Raw genomic sequence first — 24,235 nt, 5'->3', positions numbered from 1 at the left:
TGAAGGAGCATCAGCCCACGAAGATAAGAAAGAGCCAGCACAGAAACTCTGGCATCTCCAAAAGCCAGTGTCTTCTTCCTGCTAAGTTGACTGCACTAGTTCCCCAGCAGTGGTTCTTAACCAAGCCAAAATGACAGAAATAGAATTCAGAATATGGATAGGAACGAAGATCATCAACATTCAGGAGAAAGTTGAAACCCAATCCAAAGACTGTAAAGGATACAATAAAACGATATAGGAGATGAAAGATGAAATGGCCATTTTAAGAAAAAACTGGCTGGGCACAGTGGCTTACACCTGTAATCTCTGCACTTTGGGAGGCCGAGGTGGGTAGATCACTTGAGGTCAGGAGTTTGAGACCAGCTTGGCCAACATAGTGAAACCCCATCTCTACTAAAAATACAAAAAATTATCCAGGTGTAGTGGCAGATTCCTATAATCCCAGCTACTTGGGTGGCTGAGGCAGGAGAATCGCTTGAACCTGGGAGGTAGAGGTTGCAGTGAGCTGAGATCATGCCACTGCACTCCAGCCTGGGTGACAGAGTGAGACTCCGTCTCAAAAAGAAAACAACCAGACTGAGCTGATGGAGCTGAAAAACTCACTTCAAGAATTTCAGCTGGGCGCAGTGGCTCACACCTGTTATCCCAACACTTTGGGAGGCCAAGGCAGGTGGATCACAAGGTCAGGAGTTCAAGACCAGCCTTGCCAAGATGATGAAACCCCGTCTTTACCAAAAATACAAAAATTGGCTGGGTGTGGTGGCACACGCCTGTAATCCCAGCTACTTGGGAGGCTGAGACAGGAGAATCACTTGAACCCGGGAGGCAGAGGCAGCAGTGAGCTGAGATCGTGCCACTGCACTCCAGCCTGGGCAACAGAGCAAGACTCCATCTCAAAAAAAAAAAAAAAAAAGAATTTCAAAATAAACAACAGAATTGACCAAACTGAGGAAAGAATCCCAGAGCTCAAAGACCAGCTCTCCAAAATAACTCAGACAAAAATAAAGAAAATAAAGAATGAACACCTCTGAGAAATATGGGATTATGTAGAGACCAAATATACAACTCATTGGTGTCCCTGAAAGATAGGGAGAGAGAAAGTAAGCAACTTGGAAAACATATTTCAGGATATTATCCATGAGTATTTTCCCAATCTCACTAGAGAGGCCAAAATTCAAATTCAGGAAATGCAGAGAACCCCTATGAAATACTACACAAGAAGACCATCCCCAAGGCACATAGTCATCAGATTCTCCAAGGTCTAAATGAAAGAAAAATGTTAAAGGCAGCTAGAGAGAAGGGGCAGGTCACCTTCAAAGGGAGTCCCACCAGGCTAACAGCAGACCTTTTAGTAGAAACTCTGCAAGCCAGAAGAGAATGGAGGCCTATATTCAGCCTTTTTGTTTTGTTTTGTTTTTCTTTTTGAGAAAGAGTCTCACTCCATCACTCAGGCTGGAGTACAGTGGTGTGATCTTGGGTCACTACAACCTCTGCCTCCCAGGGTCAAGCAGTTCTCATGCCTCAGCCTCCTGAGTAGCTGGGGACTACAGGCGCACACCACCATGCCCAGCTAATTTTTGTATTTTGAGTAGAGACAGGGTTTTGCCATGTTGACTAGGCTGGTCTTGAACTCCTGGCCTCAAGTGACCCCCACCTCCTCAGCCTCACAAAGTGCTAGGATTGCAGGCATGAGCCACTGGGCCTGGCTCATATTCAACATTGTTAAAGAAAAGAATTTCCAACCAAGAATTTCATATCCGGTCAAACTAAGCTTTATGAGTGAAGGAGAAATAAGATCTTTTTGAGACAAGCGCATGCTGAGGGATTTCTTTACCACCACCTGCCTTACAGGGTCTTGAAGGGAATGCTAAACATGGAAGGGAAAGATTATTACCAACCACTACAGAAACACACCTAAGGGCTGGGCGCAGTAGCTTACACCTGTAATCCCAGCACTTTGGGAGTCCAAGGCGGATGGAACACCTGAGGTCAGGAGTTCGAGACCAGGCTGGCCAACATGGTGAAACCCCGTCTCCACTAAAAAGACGAAAAATTAGCTGAGCATGGTGGCAGTTGCCTGTAATCCCAGCTACTCAGGAGGCCGAGGCAGGAGAATCGCTTGAACCCGGGAGGTGGAGGTTACAGTGAGCCACAATCGCACCACTGCACTCCAGCCTGGGCAACAGGAATGAAACTCTGTCTCAAAAAAAACAAACAACAACAACAACAAAACACACCTAAGTACCTAGACTAGTGACACTATAAAGCAGCCACACAAACAAGTCTACATAATAACCAGCTAACAATATGGTGACAGGAACAGAGCCACACATATCAATATTATGAATGTAAGCGGACTAAATGTCCCATTTAAAAGACACATTGTGGCAAATTGGATAAAGAAGCAAGACTATAAAGCAACCACACAAACAAGTCTACATAATAACCAGCTAACAATATGGTGACAGGAACAGAGCCACACATATCAATATTATGAATGTAAATGGACTAAATGTCCCATTTAAAAGACACATTGTGGCAAATTGGATAAAGAAGCAAGACTCAGTCGTATGCTGTCTTCAAGAGACCAATCCCACATACAGTGACACCCATACATTCAAAGTAAAAGGATGAAAAAAAATCTACCAAGCAAATGGAAAACAGAAAAAAGAGCAGGGATTGCTATTCTGATTTCAGACAAAATAGACTTTCAACCAACGAAGATCACAAAAGACAAAGGCATTACATAATGGTAAAAGGCTTGATTCAGCAAGATTTGACTATACATATCCAACAGGGAGCAACCACATTCATAAAGCAAGTTCTTAGAGACCTATGAAGAGGCTTAGATAACCACATAATAACTGGGACACTTCAACATCCCACTGACAGTGTTAGACAGATCATCAGGGCAGAAAACTGATAAAGATATTCAGGATTTAAACTCAACACTTGACCAAATGGACCTAATAGATATCTACGGAACACTCCACTCGAAAGCAGCAGAGTATACATTCTTCTCATCTGCACACACAACATACTCTAAAATCAACCACACTATCAGACATAAAACAAGCCTCAGCAAATTCAGAAAAACTGAACTCATACTAACCATGCTCTTGGGCCACAGCACAATAAAAATAGAATTAAATACTAAGAAAATCACTGAAAGCATATAATTACATGAAAATTAAATAACCTGCTCCTGAATGACTTTTGGGTAAATAATGAAATTAAGGCAGAAATCAAGAAATGTTTGAAATTAATGAGAACGAAGATGCAACATACCAGAATCTCTGGGACACAGCTAAGGCAGAATTAAGAGGGAAGCTTATAGCATGAATGCTGACGTCGAAAAGTTAGATCTCAAATTAACAACCTAACATCACAACTAGAGGAACTAAAGAAACAAGAACAAACTAACCCCAAAGCTAGCAGAAGATAAGAAATAACTAAAACCAAAGCTGAACTGAAGGAAATTGAGTTATGAAAACCATACAGAAGATCAACAAATCCAGGAGTTGGTTTTTTGAATAAAAAAAAAAAAGATAGATCCCTAGCTAGACTTATAAAGAAAAAAAGAAAAAAGGTCCAAATAGACACAACCAGAAATTGATAAAGGGGACATTACCAGTGACTCCACAGAAATAATAATAATAAACAAACCCAACCCTGAGAGATGAACACCTCTATGCATACAAGCCAGAAAACCTAGAAGAAATGGATAAATTCCTGGACATATACAACCTACCAAGACTAAACCCAGAAGAAATTGAATCCCTGAACAGACAAATAACAAGTTCCGAAATTGAGTCAGTAATAAAAAGTCTGCCAGCTGAAGAAAGCCTAGGACCAGATGGATTCACAGCTGAATTCTACCAGATGTATAAAGAAGAGCTGGTACCACTCCTACTGAAACTATTACAAAAAATTAAGGAGGAGGGACTCCTCCCTAATTCTATGAGGGTAGCATCATCCTGATACCAAAACCTGGCAGAGACACAACAAAAAAAGAAAACTTCAGGCCAATAGATGAATATAGATGCAAAAATCCTCAACAAAATGGTAACTGAATGTAGCAGCACATCAAAATGCTAATCCACCAGGTCAAGTAGGCTTTATCCCTGGGTTACAGGATCGATACAATGTATGCAAATCAATTAATGTCATTCATCGCAGAAACAGAACTAAAAACAAAAACCATGTGATTATCTTAATAGATACAGAAGAGGCTTTTCATAAAATTCAATATCCCTTCATGTTAAAAATCCTCAACAGGCCAGGCGTGGTGGCTCACGCCTGTAATCCCAGCACTTTGGGAGGCCAAGGTGGGCGGATTACGAGGTCAGGAGATTAAGACCATCCTGGCCAACATGGTGAAATCCTGTCTCTCCTGAAATACAAAAAATTAGCCAGGCGTGGTGGCGGGCACCTGTAGTCCCAGCTACTCAGGAGGCTGAGGCAGGAGAATCGCTTGAACCCGGGAGGCGGAGGTTGCAGTGAGCCGAGATCACACCACCGCACTCCAACCTGGCAACAGAGCAACACTCTGTCTCAAAAAAAAAAAAAAAATCCACAACAAACTCTAGCCATTGAAGGAACATACTTCAAAGTAATAATAGCCATCTATGACAAACCCATAGCCATCATTATACTGTATGATTAAAAGCTCGAATCATTCCCCTTGAAAACCAGAACAAGACAAAGATGCCCTCTCTCACCTCTCCTATCCAGCATAGTTCTGGAAGTCCTGGCCAGAGCAGTCAGGCAAGAGAAAGAAATAAAAGGCATCCAGATAGGAAGAGAGGAAGTCAAACGATCTCTTTTCACAGATTATATGATTCTATACCTAGAAAACCCTATAGTCTCTGCCCAAAGCCCATTGATCAGATAAACAACTTCAGCAAAGTTTCAGGATACAAAATCAATGTACAAAAATCAGTAGCATTCCTATACACCAACAACATCCAAGCTGAGAGCCAAATCAAGAACACAGTCCCATTCACAATATTCACAAAAATAATAAAATACCAGCCGGGCATAGTGGCTCACGACTGTAATCCCAGCACTTTGGGAGGCCAAGGCAGGTGGATCACTTGAGGTCAGGAGTTCGACCCCAGCCTGGCCAACATGGTGAAACCCATCTCTGCTAAAAACACAAAATTAGCTGGGCAAGATAGCACACGCCTGTAATCCCAGCTACTTGGGAGGCTGAGGCAGGAGAATCGCTTGAACCTGGGAGGCAGAGGTTGCAGTGAGCCGCGATTGCACCACTGCCCTCCAGCCTGGGCGACAGAGTGAGACTCCATCTCAAAAAAAAAGAAAAGATAAAATACCTTGGAATACAGCTAACCAGGGAGGTGAAAAATCTATAGCAAGAATTACAAAATACTGCTGAAAGAAATCAGAGCTTACACAAACAAATGCAAAAACATCCCGTGCTCATAGATAGGAAGAATCAATATTGTTAACATGGCCATACTACCCAGAGCAATTTATGGATTCAGTGCTATTCGTATCAAACTACCAATGACATTCTTCACAGAATTAGAAAAAAACTATTTTAAAATTTTTATGGAACCAAAAAAGAGCCTGAATAGCCAAAGTAGTCTGAAAAAGAGCAAAGCTGGAGACATCACATTACCCAACTTCAAACTTCAACTCTACTACAGGGCTACAGTAACCAAAACAGCATGGTACTGGTAAAAAAAATAGCACATAGACAAATAGAACAGAATAGAGAGCCCAGAAATAGTGCTGCACTGCTGCAACAATCTGATCTTCAACAGAGTCAATAAAACAAGTAATGAGGAAAGGACTCCCTGCTCAATAAGTGGTGCTAGGATAACTGGCTAGGTATATTCGGAAAATTGAAACTAGACCCCTTACTTACGCCTTATACAAAAATCAGCTGAAGATAGATTAAAGATCTAGATGTAAAACCTTAAACTATAAACACCCTGGAAGATAAACTAGGAAATACCACTCTGGACATAGACCCTGGCAAAGATTTAATGGCAAAAATTTAATGACAAAGATGCCAAAAGCAATTGCAGCAAAAACAAAAATTGACAAATGGGACCTAATTAAACTAAAGAGCTTCTGCACAGTAAAATAAACTGTCAACAGAGTAAACAGCCACCCTACTGAATGAAAGAAAATATTTGCAAACTATGCAAAGCTCTAAAGTCCAGAATCTATGACGAACTTAAATTTACAAACAAAAAACCCCATTAAAAGGTGAGCCAAGGACGAATAGATACTTTTCAAAAGAAGACATACAAGTGGCCAAAAATATATGAAAAATATGCTCATCATCTGATGCTAATAATCAGAGAAATGCAAATCAAAATTGCAATGAGATACCATCTCACACCAGTCAGAATGGCTATTATTAAAAAGTCAAGAAATAACAGATGCTGGTGAGGTTGTGGAGAAAAGGGAACACTTATACACTGCTAGTGTGAATATAAATTAGTTCAGCCATTGTGGAATGCAGTTTGGCAATTTCTGAAAGAACTTAAAACAGAATTACTATTTGACCCAGCAATCCCATTATTGGGTACATACTCAAAGGAATGTAAATCATTCTACTGTAAAGATACATGCGTAAGTATGTTTATTACAGCAGTATTCACAATAACAAAGATAAGGAATCAACCTAAATGCCCATCAATGGAAGACTGGATAAAGAAAATGTCGTATGTGTACCATGGAGTACTGTGTAGCCATAAAAAAAGAAAAAGATCATGTCCTTTTATTTTTTATTTTATTTTATCTTTTTTTGAGACAGTCTCACTCTGTCACCCAGCTTGGAGTGCAGTGGTGCGATCTCTGCTCACTGCAGCCCCCGCCTCCCAGGTTCAAGCGATTCTCCTGTCTCAGCCTCCCAAGTAGCTGGGATTATAGGCATGTGCCACTACACCTGGCTAATTTTTATATTTATGGTGGAGATGGAGTTTTGCCGTGTTGGCTAGGCTGGTCTCAAACTCCTGGCCTCAAGTTATTTGCCTGCCTCAGCCTCCCAAAGTGCTGGGATTACAAGTGTGAGGCCACCGTGCCCGGCCAAGATCACGTCTTTTGTAGCAACATGGATGGAGCTGGAGACCATTATGGGAGAATTAGCACAGGAACAGGAAACCAAACGCTGCATGTTCTCACTTACAAGTGGGAGCTAAACATCGAGTACATATGAACACAGAAGGGAACAGCAGACACTGGGGCCTACTTAAGAGTGGAGAGTAGGAGGAGGGTGAGGATGGGAAAACTACTTATTGGTTACTATGCTTATTACGGGGATGATGAAATAATCTGTACACCAAACCCCTGTAACATGCAATTTACCTGTATAACAAAACTGCATATGTACCCCGAACCTGAAATAAAAATTAAAAAACATTCTGTTTGTGCCAATATTCCCCTTAACCTTTGGGTTTTCAACATTTCTGGTAACATGCCTAAAACTGACAGATCCCAAATTGTGCATGTGTCCTGCAATTGGTTAGGATTTTGTTTGTTTTTTGTTTTTTGAGACAGTCTCACTCTGTCTGCACTCCAAGCTAGAGTGCAGTGGCCTGACCTCGGTTCACTGCAACCTCCGCCTCCTGGGTTCAAGCAATTCTCGTGCCTCAGCCTCCCAAGTACCTGGGATTACAGGCATGCATCACCATGCCTGGCTAATTTTTGTATTTTTGGTAGAGACAGAATTTTGCCATGTTGGCTGGGCTGGTCTTGAACTCCTGGCCTCAAGTGATCTGCCTGCCTCGGCCTCCTAAAGTGCTAGGACTATAGGCGTGAGCCACTGCACCCAGTCTGTCCTGCAATTTGATGGACTACAAATTAAATAGAGCATCATTACTAAAAAGTCAAATTTTAGGCTGGGCATAGGCACATTCAAGTTTGAGAACAGCCTAGAGCTGCACTTTAAAATTTTAAGTGCTGGAGTAGAAATGTGAGTCTTCTGTCTTGTACTATGAATATATCCATTAAATAGTGGATACTCTTTTGTCCTTGATTCAACATTCAATATTCAAAATTGATTTTTTTTTTTTTTTTTTAAGATGGCATCTCATTCTGTCACCCAGGCTGGAGTACAGTGGTGCGATCTCGGCTCACTGGAACCTCCACTTCCTGGCTTCAAGCTATTCTCCTGTCTCAGCCTCCCAAGTGGCTGGGATTACAGGTGTGCGCCACCACACCCAGCTAATTTTTGTATTTTTAGTAGAGACGGGGTTTCACCATGTTGGCCAGGCTGGTCCCGAACTCCTGACCTCAGGTGATCTCTCTGCCTTGGCCCCCCAAAAGTGCTGGGATTACAGACGTGAGCCACTTCGCCCAGCCAAGTGTTTTGTGTGTGTGCGTGTGTGTGTGTGTGTGTGTGATTTAGCACATTTACTTAGGGAATAAAAAATTGAATCTGTCATGTTGAGAGGCTCTGTTATCTCACACTAGCTATTGGCTCAGGAAACATTTAAGTTTATTAAACCAAAACATTTACTTAAAGGAAAGGTAGGGGTGTTTCTCAGCAAACTCCTTGGGCCCATAGCTGTTCTTTTGAGACTCGTCTTAAGGAGGGCAGCTGCTATAAACTGGTCCCTTGGCAGGTCATGGTGAGAGGGAACATACTGAATTGGATGGCCAGAGGTGTGACCCCGTATCTGGTTCCTAGTTATCTGATTTATGTTTTTACATCTTCCAGGTGCCCTCCCAGTTGCAGAGACCTTCAGCTTCTGCTTGGTAACTCTGCTGTCTGATGTTGCCTATAGGGATCCTTCACTTAGGGATGAGGTAAGCATGTGTTGGTTGATTTGGTATGCATTTCTATTAGATTGAATAGAGTCCCAAAGTGATGAAAAGATTTTAAAAATGTGAAATGTGATTGGATTGTTTGTTGATATTTATCTATTTCATCCTGTTCATAGCAGACCTAAGACATGTTTAGGTCTTTCAGTACTCTTTAGGATCTCATGAGTCTTATCTTATTCAACTTTTCTTTTTTTTCTTTTTCTTTTTTCTAATGAAGGGCAGGCGCTGCAGAGACATGAGCAGCACTGTCCCTTTCAGCTTTTCAGAAAGTCCTGTAAGGTAGGCGGCAGAAAAAGGCAGAGGCAGCTCATTTTTCTTGCTCTTTGTTGGGGATTGAAGTCATTCATAGAAGATCATTTTCTTTTCTTTTTTTGAGACAGGGTCTTGCTCTGTCATCCAGGCTGGAGTGCAGTGGCGCAATCTTGGCTCACTGCAACCTCCGCCTTCCACCTCAAGCCAGCCTCCCTCCTAAGACTCCCAGGTAGCTGAGACTATAGGCGTGCACCATCACACCGGCTAATTTGTTTTGTATTTTTTGTAGATAGGAGGTTTCGCCATGTTGCCCAGGCTGGTCTTGAACTCCAGGCCTTAAGTGATCCTCCTGCCTTGACCTCCCAGAGTGCTGGGATTATAGGTGTGAGCCACTGTGCCCAGCTAGGCAAGAATCTTCTAGGTAGCTGAAGCTTTTATCTTTAAGGGCACAGACTTTCTTTAGATTTTGTTAATTTTGATAGAAATGTTACGAACATGTATTTCATACTTTCCTCTTCTTTAAACAAAGAATATAATCATACAACTTTTTCTTAAATTTATCGCTTAGAAAGTTAGTTTTTATATGCTGCTATTCCTAGATTCTTCCAAACAGTGCCTAGTTGCTTGTCTGCATTCTAAATGTTCCCAGTTAGTGATGTATTTTGACTAATTTAGATTCTTCATTTATTTGTAGGATGGCTAAAGAAATACTTAAATATGTTAGAATAATGTGTTTTTATTAAAAAGTTGGACATTAAGGGCTTTTCTATGAATAAAATTTATCAGAATAAAGAGGTCAACACCAAAGGTGATAACATGACTTTAACATATAAAATGGAAAAAGTGGCCGGGTGCGGTGGCTCAGGCGTGTAATCTTAGCACTTTGAGATGCTGAGGCAGGTGGATCACCTGAGGTCAGGAGTTTGAGACCAGCCTGGCCAACATGAAGAAACCCCATCTCTACTAAAAATATAAAAATTAGCCGGGCGTGGTGGCAGGAGCCTGTAATCCCAGCTACTCGGGAGGCTGAGGCATGAGAATCACTTGAACCTGTGAGGCAGAGGTTGCAGTGAGCTGAGATCATGTCACTGCACTCCAGCCTGGACAACAGAATGAGACTCGGTCTCAAAATAAATAAATAAATTAAATTAAATAAATAAATAAAATTGAAAAACTATTGCTTTTCAAGCTTTCGTAGATTATCCAGCATTACTTAATATTAGGAAAAGGTAAGAGATTTGACTTGGTTACGAACAAGTCATGTCACACCAACTTCATTTTTTCTTTGCCTGGGTTTTCTAAGAAGAATGGTTGAGAGAAATGAAGTTGCTGCATTCTAGTGGATCTTCATAAATGCTTTGGACAAGCACCTTTCCTGACATCCTGGACCAATTATATGGGCTGAGGGCCAAATGGTTTGGCGGGTTTGCAGAACTGCCTGAAGGACTGTCCCAAAGGGTGACCAGTGAGATATCGGCCCAGCAGGACCCTCCTGTCATTGGAGCAAAACAAGCTAGTGCTGTGAATGAAGATCTGGAAAGCAAGTTGATTTCATCTGTAGAAGGCACAAAGCTGGGAATCACAGATTTATACAATGAGCTAAAGCTAATACCATGAGTTTTTGTAGGGGTAGATGAAAGATAAAAAATACGAACTACGTTAGTAGAGATTACATAGTTGAGGAGAAGCAGGTGTGAAAGAAGACTTAGGTATCTTCCTCATCTATGAGCTCATTGTCATGCATGGTGGCTCACGCCTGTAATCCCAACATTCTGGGAGGCTGAGGCAGGAGGATCACTTGAGCCCAGGAATTTGAGACCAGCTTGGGCAACATAGCGAAACCTATCCCTACAAAAATAAAAATAAAAATTAGCTGGGCATAGTGACACATGCCTGTAATCCCAGCTACTCAGGAGGCTGAGGCAGGAGGATTGCTTGAGTCCAGGAGTTTGAGGCTACAGTGAGCTATGATTGAACCCCTGCACTGATCTTGGCTCACTACATCCTCAGCCTCCCGGGCTCAAGTGACCCTCACACCTCAGTCTCCTGACCACAGGCACGCACCACCACACCTGGCTAATTTTCGTATGTTTTGTAGAGACAGGGTTTTGATACTTTGCCCAGGCAGGTCTGAACTCCTGAGCTCAACTGATCCACCCGCTTCAGCCTCCCAAAGTGCTGGGATTGGCTGGGCGCGGTGGCTCACACCTGTAATCCCAGTACTTTGGGAGGCTGAGGTGGGTGGATCACCTGAGGTTGGGAGTTTGAGACCAGACTAACCAACATGGAGAAACCCCGTCTCTACTAAAAATAAAAAATTAGCCAGGCGTGGTGGTGCACGCCTGCGATCCCAGCTACTAAGGAGGCTGCGGCAGGAGAATCACTTGAACCCAGGAGGCGGAGGTTATGGTGAGCCGAGACATGCCATTGCACTCCAGCCTGGGCAACAAGAGTGAAACTGCGCCTCAAAACAAACAAACAAACAAAAGTGCTGGGATTATAGGTATGAGCCACCCTGCCAGGACAAAAAAAAATTTCTTAACTTAAAAAATTATGGGCTGGGCGCAGTGGCTCATGCCTGTAATCTCAGCACTTTGCGAGGCCAAGGCAGGTGGATCACCTGAGGTCAGGAGTTCAAGACCAGCCCGGCTAACATGGTGAAACCCTGTCTGTACTAAAAATACAAAAAATTAGCCAGACATGGTGGCATGCACCTGTAATCCCAGCTACTCAGGAGACTGAGCCAGGAGAATCACCTGAACCCGGGAGGTGGAGGTTGCAGTAAGCCAAGATCATGCCACTGCACTCCAGCCTGGGCAACAAGAGCGAAACTTAGTCTCAAACAAATAAAAAAAATTTAAAAATTCATTGAGGTAGCAGTGTGAAGTGGCTGCAGAAAAGCTAATGTCACGTACATAGAAGTGTAGAATCTGTGATGAGTTTGGTGAGTATGCTGGGTGAGTTCCAGCATCCCAGGTGTTAATGTATTTTATTCTGAGCACTACACTTCCAGACAGAAAACTGGACTACTGTAAAATCAGAAGCTGGCAATTAGCATTATAAAGGATTTGTGATCATGAAGAATACGGTTGAAAAGCGCTAGGGCGTTTACCCATGAAAAGAGAAGATTTGGGGACCCATCACCTGTTTACAGAATATGTTAATAGAGGAAAAAGTAGCCCCAAGGCCTGGTAGGTACAAGCCCCAGGAGGACAGCATTGGCCCAGTGTTGGGAGGAACTCTGAACCAGCCCAGAGAGTGAGGGTTTTGTCCCTGGAAAGTCAGCTGGTTGGCCACTTGGCACAGTCGTTGTGGAGGGATGTATCAGACATGGGTTTGATTAAGATAATGTCTGAAGTGCCTTCTAATTCTGACTTAGTTTTGTGATATTTACCTAATTTTGTTTATGTTTGTTTGTTTTCTTGTTTCCTTGACTGTTACAGATTTTAGAGGCGCTTTTGCAGGTTTTGCATGTCCTCCTGGGGATGTGCCAGGCCTTGGAGATTCAAGACAAAGGTACGAGTATCCTTAAGGTTTTTCTTAAAATGGTTTTGTGGTTACTCTTTCCCTTGCTTTTCTCCAGTCTTTTCTGTTGTTGGGTACCTAATGTATATGATGGGAGAAAACCTTCCTATTTTAGTTTGATTTGTTGTGTGTTAGTATCCTCAGAGGCCACATGGGGTCGTGCGCATTGCTCTGCTACATAGATGCTGGGTCACCTTGGACAAGTAACTTCACCCTTCTGGGCCCCAGTTTCTCCACCTGTAACATCTGTAGGTAGATTAGTTGACTTCCAAAGGTCATTTTTTCTGTGTTGTGAGGCTACCGGTATGCTCCTAAGAGGAATAAATGTATAAGGTACTTGATAATATTACCTAGCTATATTATTGATTTGGATGTGCCATGAATAGACGAAGACCTCCCAAAGAGGGCAGCTGGGTGTGTTGAAGACATAGTCTGAAGTTATTAATGACAGGTTGAAGATATCACTTGTCAGCCCTTGGGGTTGACCCCATTATTGTGGCTTATTTTGAACCTTCACAGTTATTAGTGGGTGGGTTGTGAAATCTTAGTCAATGTTACAGGTTAGTACTTACTATATGACTCTATCAGGATACTTACTTATATTGTAACATTTTCACTTGATCCTCTAGAATACCTTTGCAAGTATGCTATCCCATGCCTGATAGGAATCTCGCGAGCATTTGGGCGTTACAGCAACATGGAAGAGTCTCTCCTCTCAAAGCTCTTTCCCAAAATCCCTCCTCATTCCCTCCGTGTCCCGGAAGAGCTTGAAGGTGTTCGAAGGCGTTCCTTTAATGACTTCCGCTCCATCCTCCCCAGCAATCTGCTGACTGTCTGTCAGGAGGGTACCCTGAAGAGGAAAACCAGCAGTGTGTCCAGCATCTCTCAGGTGGGCCTGGGCTACTGGGGAAAGAGCAGAGAAGAAAGACCCTGTTAAGCTCCCCTGCAAAGAAAATCCCTCTTCTTTGTAGTTTGAGTAAACTTAAGTAACGTGAAATGTTTCACTAGAATTCTCTTTAATACAAAGACTTGTCCCTCTTAAGATGTTGGGGGAAAGGCTTATAGAGTGCATATATAAACTGGCCATAAAAATATAAAACAATGAGGTGTAAACAGCCACAAAAGGTCTCTAAAAAAAAAAGCCTTCTTATCGCCATTATGTTCCTGTACTCTGAGCAAGACTTACTCTCTTATCCATAAACACTGTGTTAAAAAAAAAAACCCACTCCTTTAAAACATTAAAATATGGCCAAACATACAGACTCCTAGTTAAGCCCGCTCCCACTAACTACTCTCCAGTAAGTTGAAAATACACTGTTTAAACACAAAAAAAATTCATTTAAACCACCACTACTATAGATTACACATATGAGACACTGCCTCCCTTTCACCGTTTTGCCCTAAACATCTGCTTCTTAAATCTAAGTGATTATACTCAATAAATAGTGTAAAAACCAAAACTCTAGGCCTTTGCAGCCTCTGATTTGCTCTGGTCCCCTGGCTCCCATCTTTATAAACTCTTAACCTGTCTCTTCTCATTCCTTTGTCACCACCAAACTTCAAATACCCTACGGGTGGTGTTGAGGCTAGTCCCCAACATAAGATTTATAAGTGATTTCATAGTCATAAAGTATATGTTTCATAGCAGTTGGGTGCCAAATGCTATTTTGCCTGGAAGACAGTTGGTGCCCTTGAGAAGTATATAATTGACTCATGGAGAAAAGACAAAAACACAAAACACTGAGGACAATTCAGCTCAGTAATCAAGTGTCAAATATACGGCTAAACACGAAGAATTTAGTGATATAGCATGTAGCAGAGAATGCTGTAGCTGTGATGGGCTTTAGGAAGGAAATGAGGCTTCAGCCAGGACTTGAAATATAAACATTGGGCTGGCAGAGAGGACCTTGTCTAAGACAAATCTGATGGAGGTCTCACTGGTCTTTTCTGATATGTAACTGTGGTTGTGTGTTTCAGGTCAGCCCTGAACGCGGCATGCCCCCTCCCAGTTCCCCTGGAGGATCCGCCTTTCACTACTTTGAAGGTGGGCTTCACCTCTCCCAAGAATATTTTGACCTAGTACTTGGAGAACAGACTCACAGTGACTTCTTGTGATATTAAGGATGCTGATACTAACTCTGTTGTCATGGATGGACCTACAGTGCCAAGCTTTTAGGAAGCATTTATTTTCTGTTTTCATTTAAGTTTCTTAAAATTTAATTTTCAAATATTTTATATAGAGAGAAAAGTACAGAAAATAACTTACAGACCCCTATATGCCTGCCTTCAGAATTTTTGCGCTTTAACTTGTAAAAGTTCCTTTTCAGGTGGAAGTGCTAATGGTGGATATTTCTTTTATTTTTCTGAGATAAGAGTCTGGCTCTGTTGCCCAGGTTGGAGTACAGTGGCGTAATCTCGGCTCACTGCAGGCCCTGCCTCCTGGGTTCGAGCAATTCTCTTGCCTCAGCCTCCCAAGTAACTAGGACTACAGGCACACACCAACATGCTCAGCTAATTTTTGTATTTTTAGTAGAGACAGGGTTTCACCATGTTGGCCAGGCTTGTCTTGAACTCCTGACCTCAAGTGATCCACCCATTTCCTCCTTCCAGAGTGCTAGGATTACATGCGTGAGCCACCACACCTGGCTGGACATTTTTTTTTTAATGACATTAAGTATGTAGATAATATTAAAGAATGTAGTAATACTACTATTACTACTTTTTTTTTTTTTTTTTTTTTTTTTTTTGGAGAGAGAGTCTCACTCTGCCACCCAGGCTGGAGTGCAGCGGCATGATCATGGCTCACCGCAGTTTCAACCTCCTTGGCTCAAGTGATCCTCCCACCTCAGCCTCCCAAGTAGCTAGGACTATAGGCACCCTCTACAATGCCCACTAACTTATGTATTTTTTGTAGAGATGGGGTTTTGCCATGTTGCCCAGGCTGGTCCGGAACTCCTGGGCTCAAGGGAACGCCTGCCTTGGTCTCTGAAAGTGCTAGGATTACAGCCGTGAACCACCATACCCAGCCTATTACTACTTTTTATAGAGCTCTGCTGTTCACAAAGTACTTTTACATAATTTACTGAATTGGATTCATGTGACTACCCTGTGCCATGTCAGACACATGTTAAAATTACTTCTACCTTATACTTGATGGAAGTAAGACCCAGATTAAGGGATAGGAAATGGGGAAGGCAGAATTCCATGCTTCAATATAGTCTCTCCCTTTTTGAATAATGCTATTTGTTAAAAGAGCATGTCTCAAGACAATTTTGAGAGAAGTGAGGGGAATTTTGAAGGAAAAAGGGAATATCTGGGCTTAGATAAATGTAGGAAGCTTTCCATCTCTTAGATCTGTGAGAATGTAACAGGTTACATTCTATATATATGTTAGAATATAAGGGCTAATTTCAGTCACTCAGAATCGCACCTCTTAGAGACAACTCCTTGTTTAAGTGTAGAATGTATTCCTCCAGGCTCTGGTAATCTCACTGCCACCTGCCTGCCTTTGGGGCATTTTAGGATGGCCATGATGTGCCCTTGGAGGCTTCCCTTTTCCTGGTAAACAGCTCATTGTCCACCCTCTGTGATGAGGCCTCCTCTCCATGACCGCTGCCCCACTTTGAGCACATCCAGTAAGTGGCGGATGGAAGCACGCTAATGTGACTGACTGTGAGATCCCCACACATCGCTCCATCAGACCTGGCTGCTGCCCACTTTGCCTGTTGTGGTGACCAGACAAGCGAGCCCTACTCTCTGAAATGCCTCACTGTAGGACAGACAGCAGCAGACCCTGTGCCTTCTGAGTTTCCTCTCAGACTTCCTGTTTTACTTGGACTTTTTCTTTTTTTTTGAGTTGGGGTCCTGCTCTGTCACCCACGCTGGAGTGCAGGGGTGCAGTCATAACAATCCTCTGGCCTTGGCCTTTCAAGTAGCTGGGACTTCAGGTATGCAACACCACATACTAAGACTTTTCTTACAGCCGGTCCTTCTGTCTCCCTTCCCAGGCCCTCTTCCAAACTGCTGTGAGAATTTAGTTTTTAAGAATTGTTTTTAGGCCAGGAGAGGTGGCTCACGCCTGTAATCCCAGCACTTTGGGAGGCCCATGTAGGAGGATTGCTTGAGCCTAGGAGTTTGAGACCAGCCTGGGCAACATAGTGAAACCCTTAAAAGCTAAATAAAATAAAAAATAAATAAGAATTATTGTTAATAGCACAAATTTGATCACTTATTTTCCTGCTTAAAAACTTTCAGTTTCGGCACAGTGGCTAACACCTGTAATCCCAGCACTTTGGGACAGGCGGATCACTTGAGGCTAGGAGTTCGAGACCAGCCTGGCCAACATGGCAAAACCCCATCTCTACTAAAAATACAAAAATTAGCTGGGTGCAGTGGCGCACACCTATAATCCCAGCTACTTGGGAGACTGAGACGTGAGAATCACTTGAACCTGGGAGACGCAGGTTGCAGTGAGCCAACATTGTGACACTGCACTCCAGCCTGGGCAACAGAATGAGACTCTTGTCTCATAGGAAAAAAAAAAAAAGAAGTTTCAATGACACCCCCTGCGTAAATCCCAAACGTTAGGTCCCTAGTTCCTAGAGCCCCTGTCGTTTGCCATCATCTGTGCCCTCTGTGGGGTTCAGCCACACAGGACTTAGCCCTTATTTCATGGTGTCTTTCTGAGAAGTGCCCGATAATCACAACCTTCCCTTCTTCCTCATCTACCCTTTTTAATCCGGCTGTTTCTCCCTCCCTTCTTTCCTCATTTGTTCCCTCTTTCAGTGGCCATTTCTTATGTTGGCCTCTTGGTGTCTCAGCTCCCAGTGGTATTGTTGCCCATCCTTTCTGCTGTAAGTTGCTGGTTTGCGTCCATCTTTAGATAGATTGGCAGTGCGCCACCAGCTATGAGATACCAGCTTTGACACAACTGGAGCTAAACTAAACTCTTTGAGTCTGTTCTCTAGTGCTTGAAAAAGTCATAAAATTTAGTATTCACTTTATGAATTGATACTGTCTTATGAAAATATTACAAATTCATCTATTTTTCAATCATAGTTTTTTTTTTTGTTTTTTTGGGTTTTTTTTTGGTTTGTTTGTTTTGTTTTGTTTTGTTTTGTTTTTGAGGTGGAGTCTCCCACTGTCACCAGACTGGAGTGCAGTGGCGCAATCTTGGCTCGCTGCAACCTCAGCCTCCTGGGCTTAAGCGGTTTTCCTGCCTCAGCCTCCCGAGTAGCTGAGATTACAGGCACGTGCCACCACGCCCAGCTAATTTTTGTATTTTTAGTAGGGACAGCGTTTCACCATGTTGGCCAGGATGGTCTCAATCTCTTGACCTTGTGATCCGCCTGCCTCGGCCTCCCAAAGTGCTGAGATTACAGGCGTGAGCCACCGTGCCTGGCCTCATAGTTTTCTATTATAGTTTCTAAATAATGGATTTTCAAACAATTATATGCTTTTGGGTTCCTATTTACTATATTTCTATTTTAATTTAAAAAAATTTTATTTATGTAGAGACAGGGTCTCGTCGTGTTGCCCAGGCTGGTCTCAAACTCCTGGGCTGAGGCGATCTTCCCACCTCAGCCTCCCAAAGTGCTGGGATTACTACATGTGGGAGCCACCGCATTGGGCCTGGGTTCATATTTATTAAATGTCAAATGACTGAATGACTTTATTTTTGTTGATTTTTTTCCTTCTTTTTTTTATTGTGGCAAAATACACATAACATAAAATTTGCTATGTCATTTTTTTTTTTAAATACAGGATTTTACTCTGTTACCCAGACTGGAGTGCAGTGACAAATTCATAGCTCCACTGTAGCCTCAACCTCCCAGGCTCAAGCAACCCTCCTGCCCCACCTTCCTGAGTAGCTGGGACTATAGGCCCATGCTGCCGTATCCAGCTAATTTTTATTTTTTGTAGAGACAGGATCTCCCTATATTGCCCAAGCTGGTCTTGAATTCCTGGACTCAAGCAATCCTCCCACCTCAGCCTTCAAAAGTTCTGGGATTATAGGCATGAGCCACCATGCTTGGCCTTAATTATTTTAAAGTGTATAGTTTAGTAGTATTGAATACATTTATAATATTGTGCAACTATCATCACAATTCATCTCAAAAACTCGTTTCATCTTGCGAAACTGAAACTATACATTAAACAATTATTCCCCATTTCCCCTTCCCCCAGTCCCTGACAGCTACCATTCTACCTCTGTGTATGATTTAAGTTCCTCTGATAAGTGGGATCGTACAGTATTTGTCTTTTAGTGACAGGTGTATTTCACTTAGTTGCTCTGACTTTGAAACTTCTAGTATGCATTTTTTTTTCTAATTTTGGTGGGAAAATATCTCTGAGGCCCTGTGGACCCCAAGCTTTCATGTCTCTTCGCCTTTAAAAAGGTATATTTCGGCTGGGCATGGTGGCTCACGCCTGTAATCCCAGCACTTTGGGAGGCCGAGACAGGTGGATCACTTGAGGTCAGGAGTTCGAGACCAGCCTGGCCAACATGGCGAAACGCCGTCTCTACTGAAAATACAAAAATTACCTGGGTGTGGTGACTGGCATCTGTTATTCCAGCTACTCGGAAGGCTGAGGCAGGAGAATTGCTTGAACCTGGGAGGCAGAGGTTGCAGTGAGCTGAGATCACACTGCTGCACTCCAGCCTGGGCAACAGAGCAAGACTCTGTCTCAAAAAAATAAAAATAAAAAAGATAGAATTATTTTTTCACTTCCCACATACTAAGTTATATTGTCTAAGATGGAAATATTAGGACCATCATATCTGAGTCTTTGACCTGAAAGACACAGGTGAGGGGCATCAGTCCCCAAGGATTTGCAATCTACCCTGTAGTTGTTAATTTAAAAACATGCAGAGAATTGGGATATAAACAAAGGCAAAATCTGCACCTTTGTTGGTTATTGGGGGAGTCAGCTTGAGGAAGTACCCTAGTTGCCTGTGACCATGGCTGAGTTTCCAGCTTTATCTCCCACCAGCCTCCTGCTTGCCCGACGGGACTGCCTTAGAGCCTGAGTACTACTTTTCAACCATCAGCTCCAGCTTCTCAGTCTCTCTCCTTTTCAACGGCGTCACGTATAAGGAGTTTAACATTCCATTGGAAATGCTTCGGGAACTCTTAAACTTGGTAAGCAAAGAACTGATGGATGAACAGACCATGGATATGTCAGTAAAATTGCTAGTGGTGAAAGCTTGTATTTTTAAAAGAAAAACTCAGAGTACCCGTATTTCAGAGTACAATTTAATAGTCATAAACTTGCAGATTAATGAAGGAAGTAGAGTAACATTCATGGAATCATTGTATACTAGTTTCTCATTTCATCCTTGAGCAACCATGTTGGAGAGGCACCCATGCATCCCCATTTGGAGGTCAGGAAATCAGTGTCAAACACATCATGGATATGTAGGCCAGCAGCTGGGCTGCATCCAGTCCAGGGATTCTGACTCCAAGTCCAGTGCTTTTCCTGGGCTTGACTCCCTCTAAGGGGCGGCTCTATTTGGGTTAATACAAAACCTGACTTTTTCATATTTGAGTACCTTTGGATGACATTTAGGGTGATACCAGAGAAAACACCAGTGCCATTGTTCGATTCCTTAAATGGCCAGAGCTTTGGTCAGATTCAGGGACCCTGGTTGGACGCCGTGGCTCATGCCTGTAATCCCAACTTTGGGAGGCCAAAGTGGGTGGATCACTTGAGGTCAGGAGTTCGAGACTAGCCTGGCCAACATGGTGAAATCCCATCTCTACTAAAAAACACAAAACTTTAGCTGTACATGGTGGCGGATCCCTGTAGTCCCAGCTACTCAGGAGGCAGAGTTAGGAGGATCGCTTGAACCTTGGAGGTGGAGGTTGCAGTGAGCCAACATCGCACCACTGCACTCCAGCCTGGGCAACAGAGTGAGACTCCATCTCGAAAAAAATTACACAATAAAGATTCAGGGGCCCTGAAGTTGTTACAATCAAGCTAGGATGGTTCAAGACAGATTTGAATAGGTACGGGTGATGATGTCATCAAGGCCAGGCTCTCAAGATTAGGCTTGCTGTCTTGGAAATGAGAACAATTTGGATAGCATGGAGCATGTGCTGAGGAGTGGCCACCTCCCTGCTGTGTGGAGTGTGAATAGAAATCCCTCAGAGAATGACTTTAGGCTGAAGATGTAAGAAGACATTACAACATAGGTAATAATTAATGAGGATAGAACCATAATGAATTACTAAATAAGCTAGGATGTTTTTGAAGTTGCTGTCAAGAAGGAAAACTACCTAAACTGCTTCTCAGTGTCAGTGCCCCAGACAGAATGGTGGCCTGGTAGAGCTATGACCTTCACAGATGGCTGTTCCCAGTACCGTGTCAGAAAATCTAACTGAAGACTGACTGTTTCACATCCTTTCTTGGGGTATTATTTTTTGCAGTATATTTTAACTTTCTTCAAGTTTAGGTTTTCTTTTTTTTTTTTTTTTTTGAGACGGAGTCTCGCCCTGTTGCCCAAGCTGGAGTGCAGTGGCACGATCTCGGCTCACTGCAAGCTCCACCTCCTGGGTTCACGCCATTCTTCTCCCTCAGCCTCCCGAATAGCTGGGACTCCAGGTGACCACCACCACGCCCGGCTAAGTTTTTGTATTTTTAGTAGAGACGGGGTTTCACCTTGTTAGCCAGGATGGTCTCAATCTCCTGACCTCATTATCCGCCCGCCTCGGCCTCCTGAAGTGCTGGGATTACAGGTGTGAGCCACCACGGCTGGCCTAGGTTTTCTTTTAGGCAGTTTTTCATTTCTTTTCCTAACATGTTTATCATTATCTATACATTTTGGAAATGACTTTCATCAAATACTACAATTGTGGATGTGGGCAGTTTTTGTTTTTTTTTTTGTGGTTCTGCAGTTGACAGAACGATTCATTCCTACACTAAATACTGTACAGATAACAGGTGAAAATAATTGCTTCTATTGAAAATTTAAAATGTGAGCTCTAGTTTGAGTACCTAAGCAGTTATAGAAGAGCCAGTGCACCTGGCCCGGAGAGGAGGGAGGTGCCATGAGCTCCAAGGACTGGCTGTGAGGGTGTCCTTGATGTGTGGGAGGGGATTGCAGGAGGATGTCACACAACTGTGCTTGTTAACCATGAGTGGGTGAAATGGCAGCAAGGCCTGAGGTCTGCACATCCTGGAAACGGAAATCTCAGGTCAACAAATCTGAGGGAGTTTGGCTTTTTTCCTTTGTTTTTATGTCATTGCTATCTAAGATAAAAAAGCAGTCCCAAGTGACTTCAGAATTAAAGGCATTTTGTGCATATAGTTTGATATATAGCCATAATTTGTATTTATTGGCCTTTATCTGCATCACATTTTTCACCATGTGAGTTTGTCATGGGTTTTTGGTAGAAGGAGCTAGCATTCCTGTCTCTGTGTATGTCAGTTGCTTCATGAGGTTCTGTTTCCTTGGTAGGTGAAGAAGATCGTTGAGGAGCCTGTTCTCAAATCTTTGGATGCCATTGTAGCCAGTGTGATGGAGGTATGTCGCTTCTGAGGGCATTACCGTGAGATCAGCCTGACTTAAACATGTGTGTAGAGAAAGCAGGAAGAGTTTGAGCGGGGGCTGGAGTGGAAGGGGTTTTGCAGTGTTTTCACTTTCCTTGTTCATGTGATAACAATCCACCTGCCGCTGAGGGCTTGGTCTGTGGTGGGTACTGTTGCATGCTCTTTTAAATACATCACCTCAGGGTGCCTCTGACTGGTGGCATTTCACAGACAGAAGATAGAGTTTCAGTGAGAACTCACTAACGTGCCCACATCACATAGTTACTGTGGGAGCTGGGAGTCTGGCCTGGGTCTCTCCTACTCTTTTATCTTCCTTGCTCCTTTGGTGCTTCCAAAGCTGCTCCTCTGGGCTCAGAGCTGCACTTTCTAGGCGTATGCAAGTCCTAGTTTTTAAGTGTAAGGGGTGTGTAACTAGGGAACTTTTTTTTTTTTTTTGAGACGGAGTATCGCTGTGTCGCCCAGGCTAGAGTTCAGTGACGTGATCTCGGCTCACTACAAGCTCTGCCTCCCAGGTTCACGCCATTCTCCTGCCTCAGCCTCCTAAGTAGCTGGGACTATAGGCACCCGCCACCACGCCCGGCTAACTTTTTTTGTATTTTTTAGTAGAGACTGGGTTTTACTGTGTTAGCCAGGATGGTCTCGATCTCCTGACATCGTGATCTGCCTGCCTCTGCCTCCCAAAGTGCTGGGATTACAGGCATGAGCCACCATGCCCGGCCAGAACTCTTGTTTTTAATGTATTTGGAACCAAGGCCTACAGCATTATTTATGAAATCATTACGTTGGTGCTGGGAGGTCTCAAAATCTCGGGGAACATTTGGGTCAGGCCCCTCTTGAAGGTTAGGATGCAGACAGGTTGTAATTTGCCAGGCTAATTATTACCATGGGTATGTCCCAGACCCAGATTCCTTATTTAAGCGTGGTGTTCCTTCTCTCACCTGATTTTAAGACACACAGTGCCTGATACCACTGTACCTGGGGCTCAGGTATGAAGCAGGGAAGGAACTACCAGGGCCCTTCATGTGCTGTAGACCATGTCTCTTCCTGCTTCGTACCCCTGCCAGCAAGCTGTTGCAGATGTGAGATGGATGTGCTGGCCGTGGTTTGGTTGGGTTGGTTCTTGGTTAAGTAACAAAGTTCTTATAACTCCTCAAGTTGCATCTGGGCAGTTCCTACCTTGTCTCCAACCCTTTTGCAGGTTGTCGTTCTGCCCATTGGCTTGAGCTTTAGTTCTCTCACTCACTGTAGACTGAGCTTGTGGTCTCAGAGGCCTTTGGTTTTCCATCATCAGTGTATGATCATTTGTGACTGAGGGCAGACGAGGAGGACCAGGGCTAGAGCTGGGCTGGGCAGTTAGACAACTGGAGACTTAGTGGGCCTGCACTCCACCTCTGGGACCCTCCTTCTCATTGAACCAGGACAGTTTCTGGTATTTTTTGTTTTGTAATTTGTTCTTTAGCATAAACATCCATTTGAAGAAACAGTTTCATAGCTAAAAAAAGAAAGTTTCTTGTAATCTTGACCTAGAGTCTGCAATATATTAATCAGTATCCATAATCAGTGTAATAACCACTACCAATTATTACATGCTTATTATGTGCCAGAACTTTACTCACTCACTCCTTGAATCTCACAACAATCCCCAGTTTACACATGGGGAAACTGAGGCTTAGCTAAGGAACTTTATTTACATAGCTCGTGAGTGATGGAGCTGGGCTGTGGGCTTTGAAGATGGTTGGTCTCCAAGGCTCCAAAGCTTAACACTCGTGTTGTCTGGACTCCCAGAGTCAAAGCCCTGAACTGCTTTAACCTCTCCCAGTCTCATTTCTCCATTTCTGCCCTGTGAGGACCACCAGACGTTGTCTGTAAAGCCATCATTGCAGTGCTGTCAACCACAGCTCTTCCTGTCAGTGTCCTCCTGGGAACTGGCATGACTCTCATACTCTCCACATGATTCTTCTTTCTCCACCTGCTCGCTCACCCTCTGTCAACCTCATACTGCATGCCCCATCCCACTCTGGCCAACTTCTGGCCCCTTAAAGATTTGCTATATTTGCAGAGCACTTTTATACATGTCAAGAATTATAATATTAGCTGGGCA

At 43.2% G+C, this 24,235-nt stretch overlaps 1 protein-coding gene across 2 annotated transcripts in view; it reads left to right on the top strand.

Annotated features, from left to right (window-relative positions):
• PI4KA (phosphatidylinositol 4-kinase alpha) overlaps positions 1-24,235 on the top strand; it is a 155,162-nt gene that overhangs the window by 28,627 nt on the left and 102,300 nt on the right. For both annotated transcript variants that reach the window (XM_024240188.3, XM_054543085.2), the window contains exons 4-9: positions 8,699-8,787; positions 12,501-12,573; positions 13,212-13,471; positions 14,560-14,626; positions 19,576-19,724; positions 22,043-22,108. In XM_024240188.3, coding sequence (XP_024095956.3) covers positions 8,699-8,787; positions 12,501-12,573; positions 13,212-13,471; positions 14,560-14,626; positions 19,576-19,724; positions 22,043-22,108 — 704 coding nt within the window. The remainder of the gene's footprint in view (positions 1-8,698; positions 8,788-12,500; positions 12,574-13,211; positions 13,472-14,559; positions 14,627-19,575; positions 19,725-22,042; positions 22,109-24,235) is intronic.

The sequence above is a fragment of the Pongo abelii genome, chromosome 23, assembly GCF_028885655.2.
Source record: "Pongo abelii isolate AG06213 chromosome 23, NHGRI_mPonAbe1-v2.0_pri, whole genome shotgun sequence".
NCBI classification, from domain to species: domain Eukaryota; kingdom Metazoa; phylum Chordata; class Mammalia; order Primates; family Hominidae; genus Pongo; species Pongo abelii.
The sequence above is the reverse complement of the archived record's forward strand: the minus strand, read 5'-3'. Positions and strand labels throughout refer to the sequence as shown.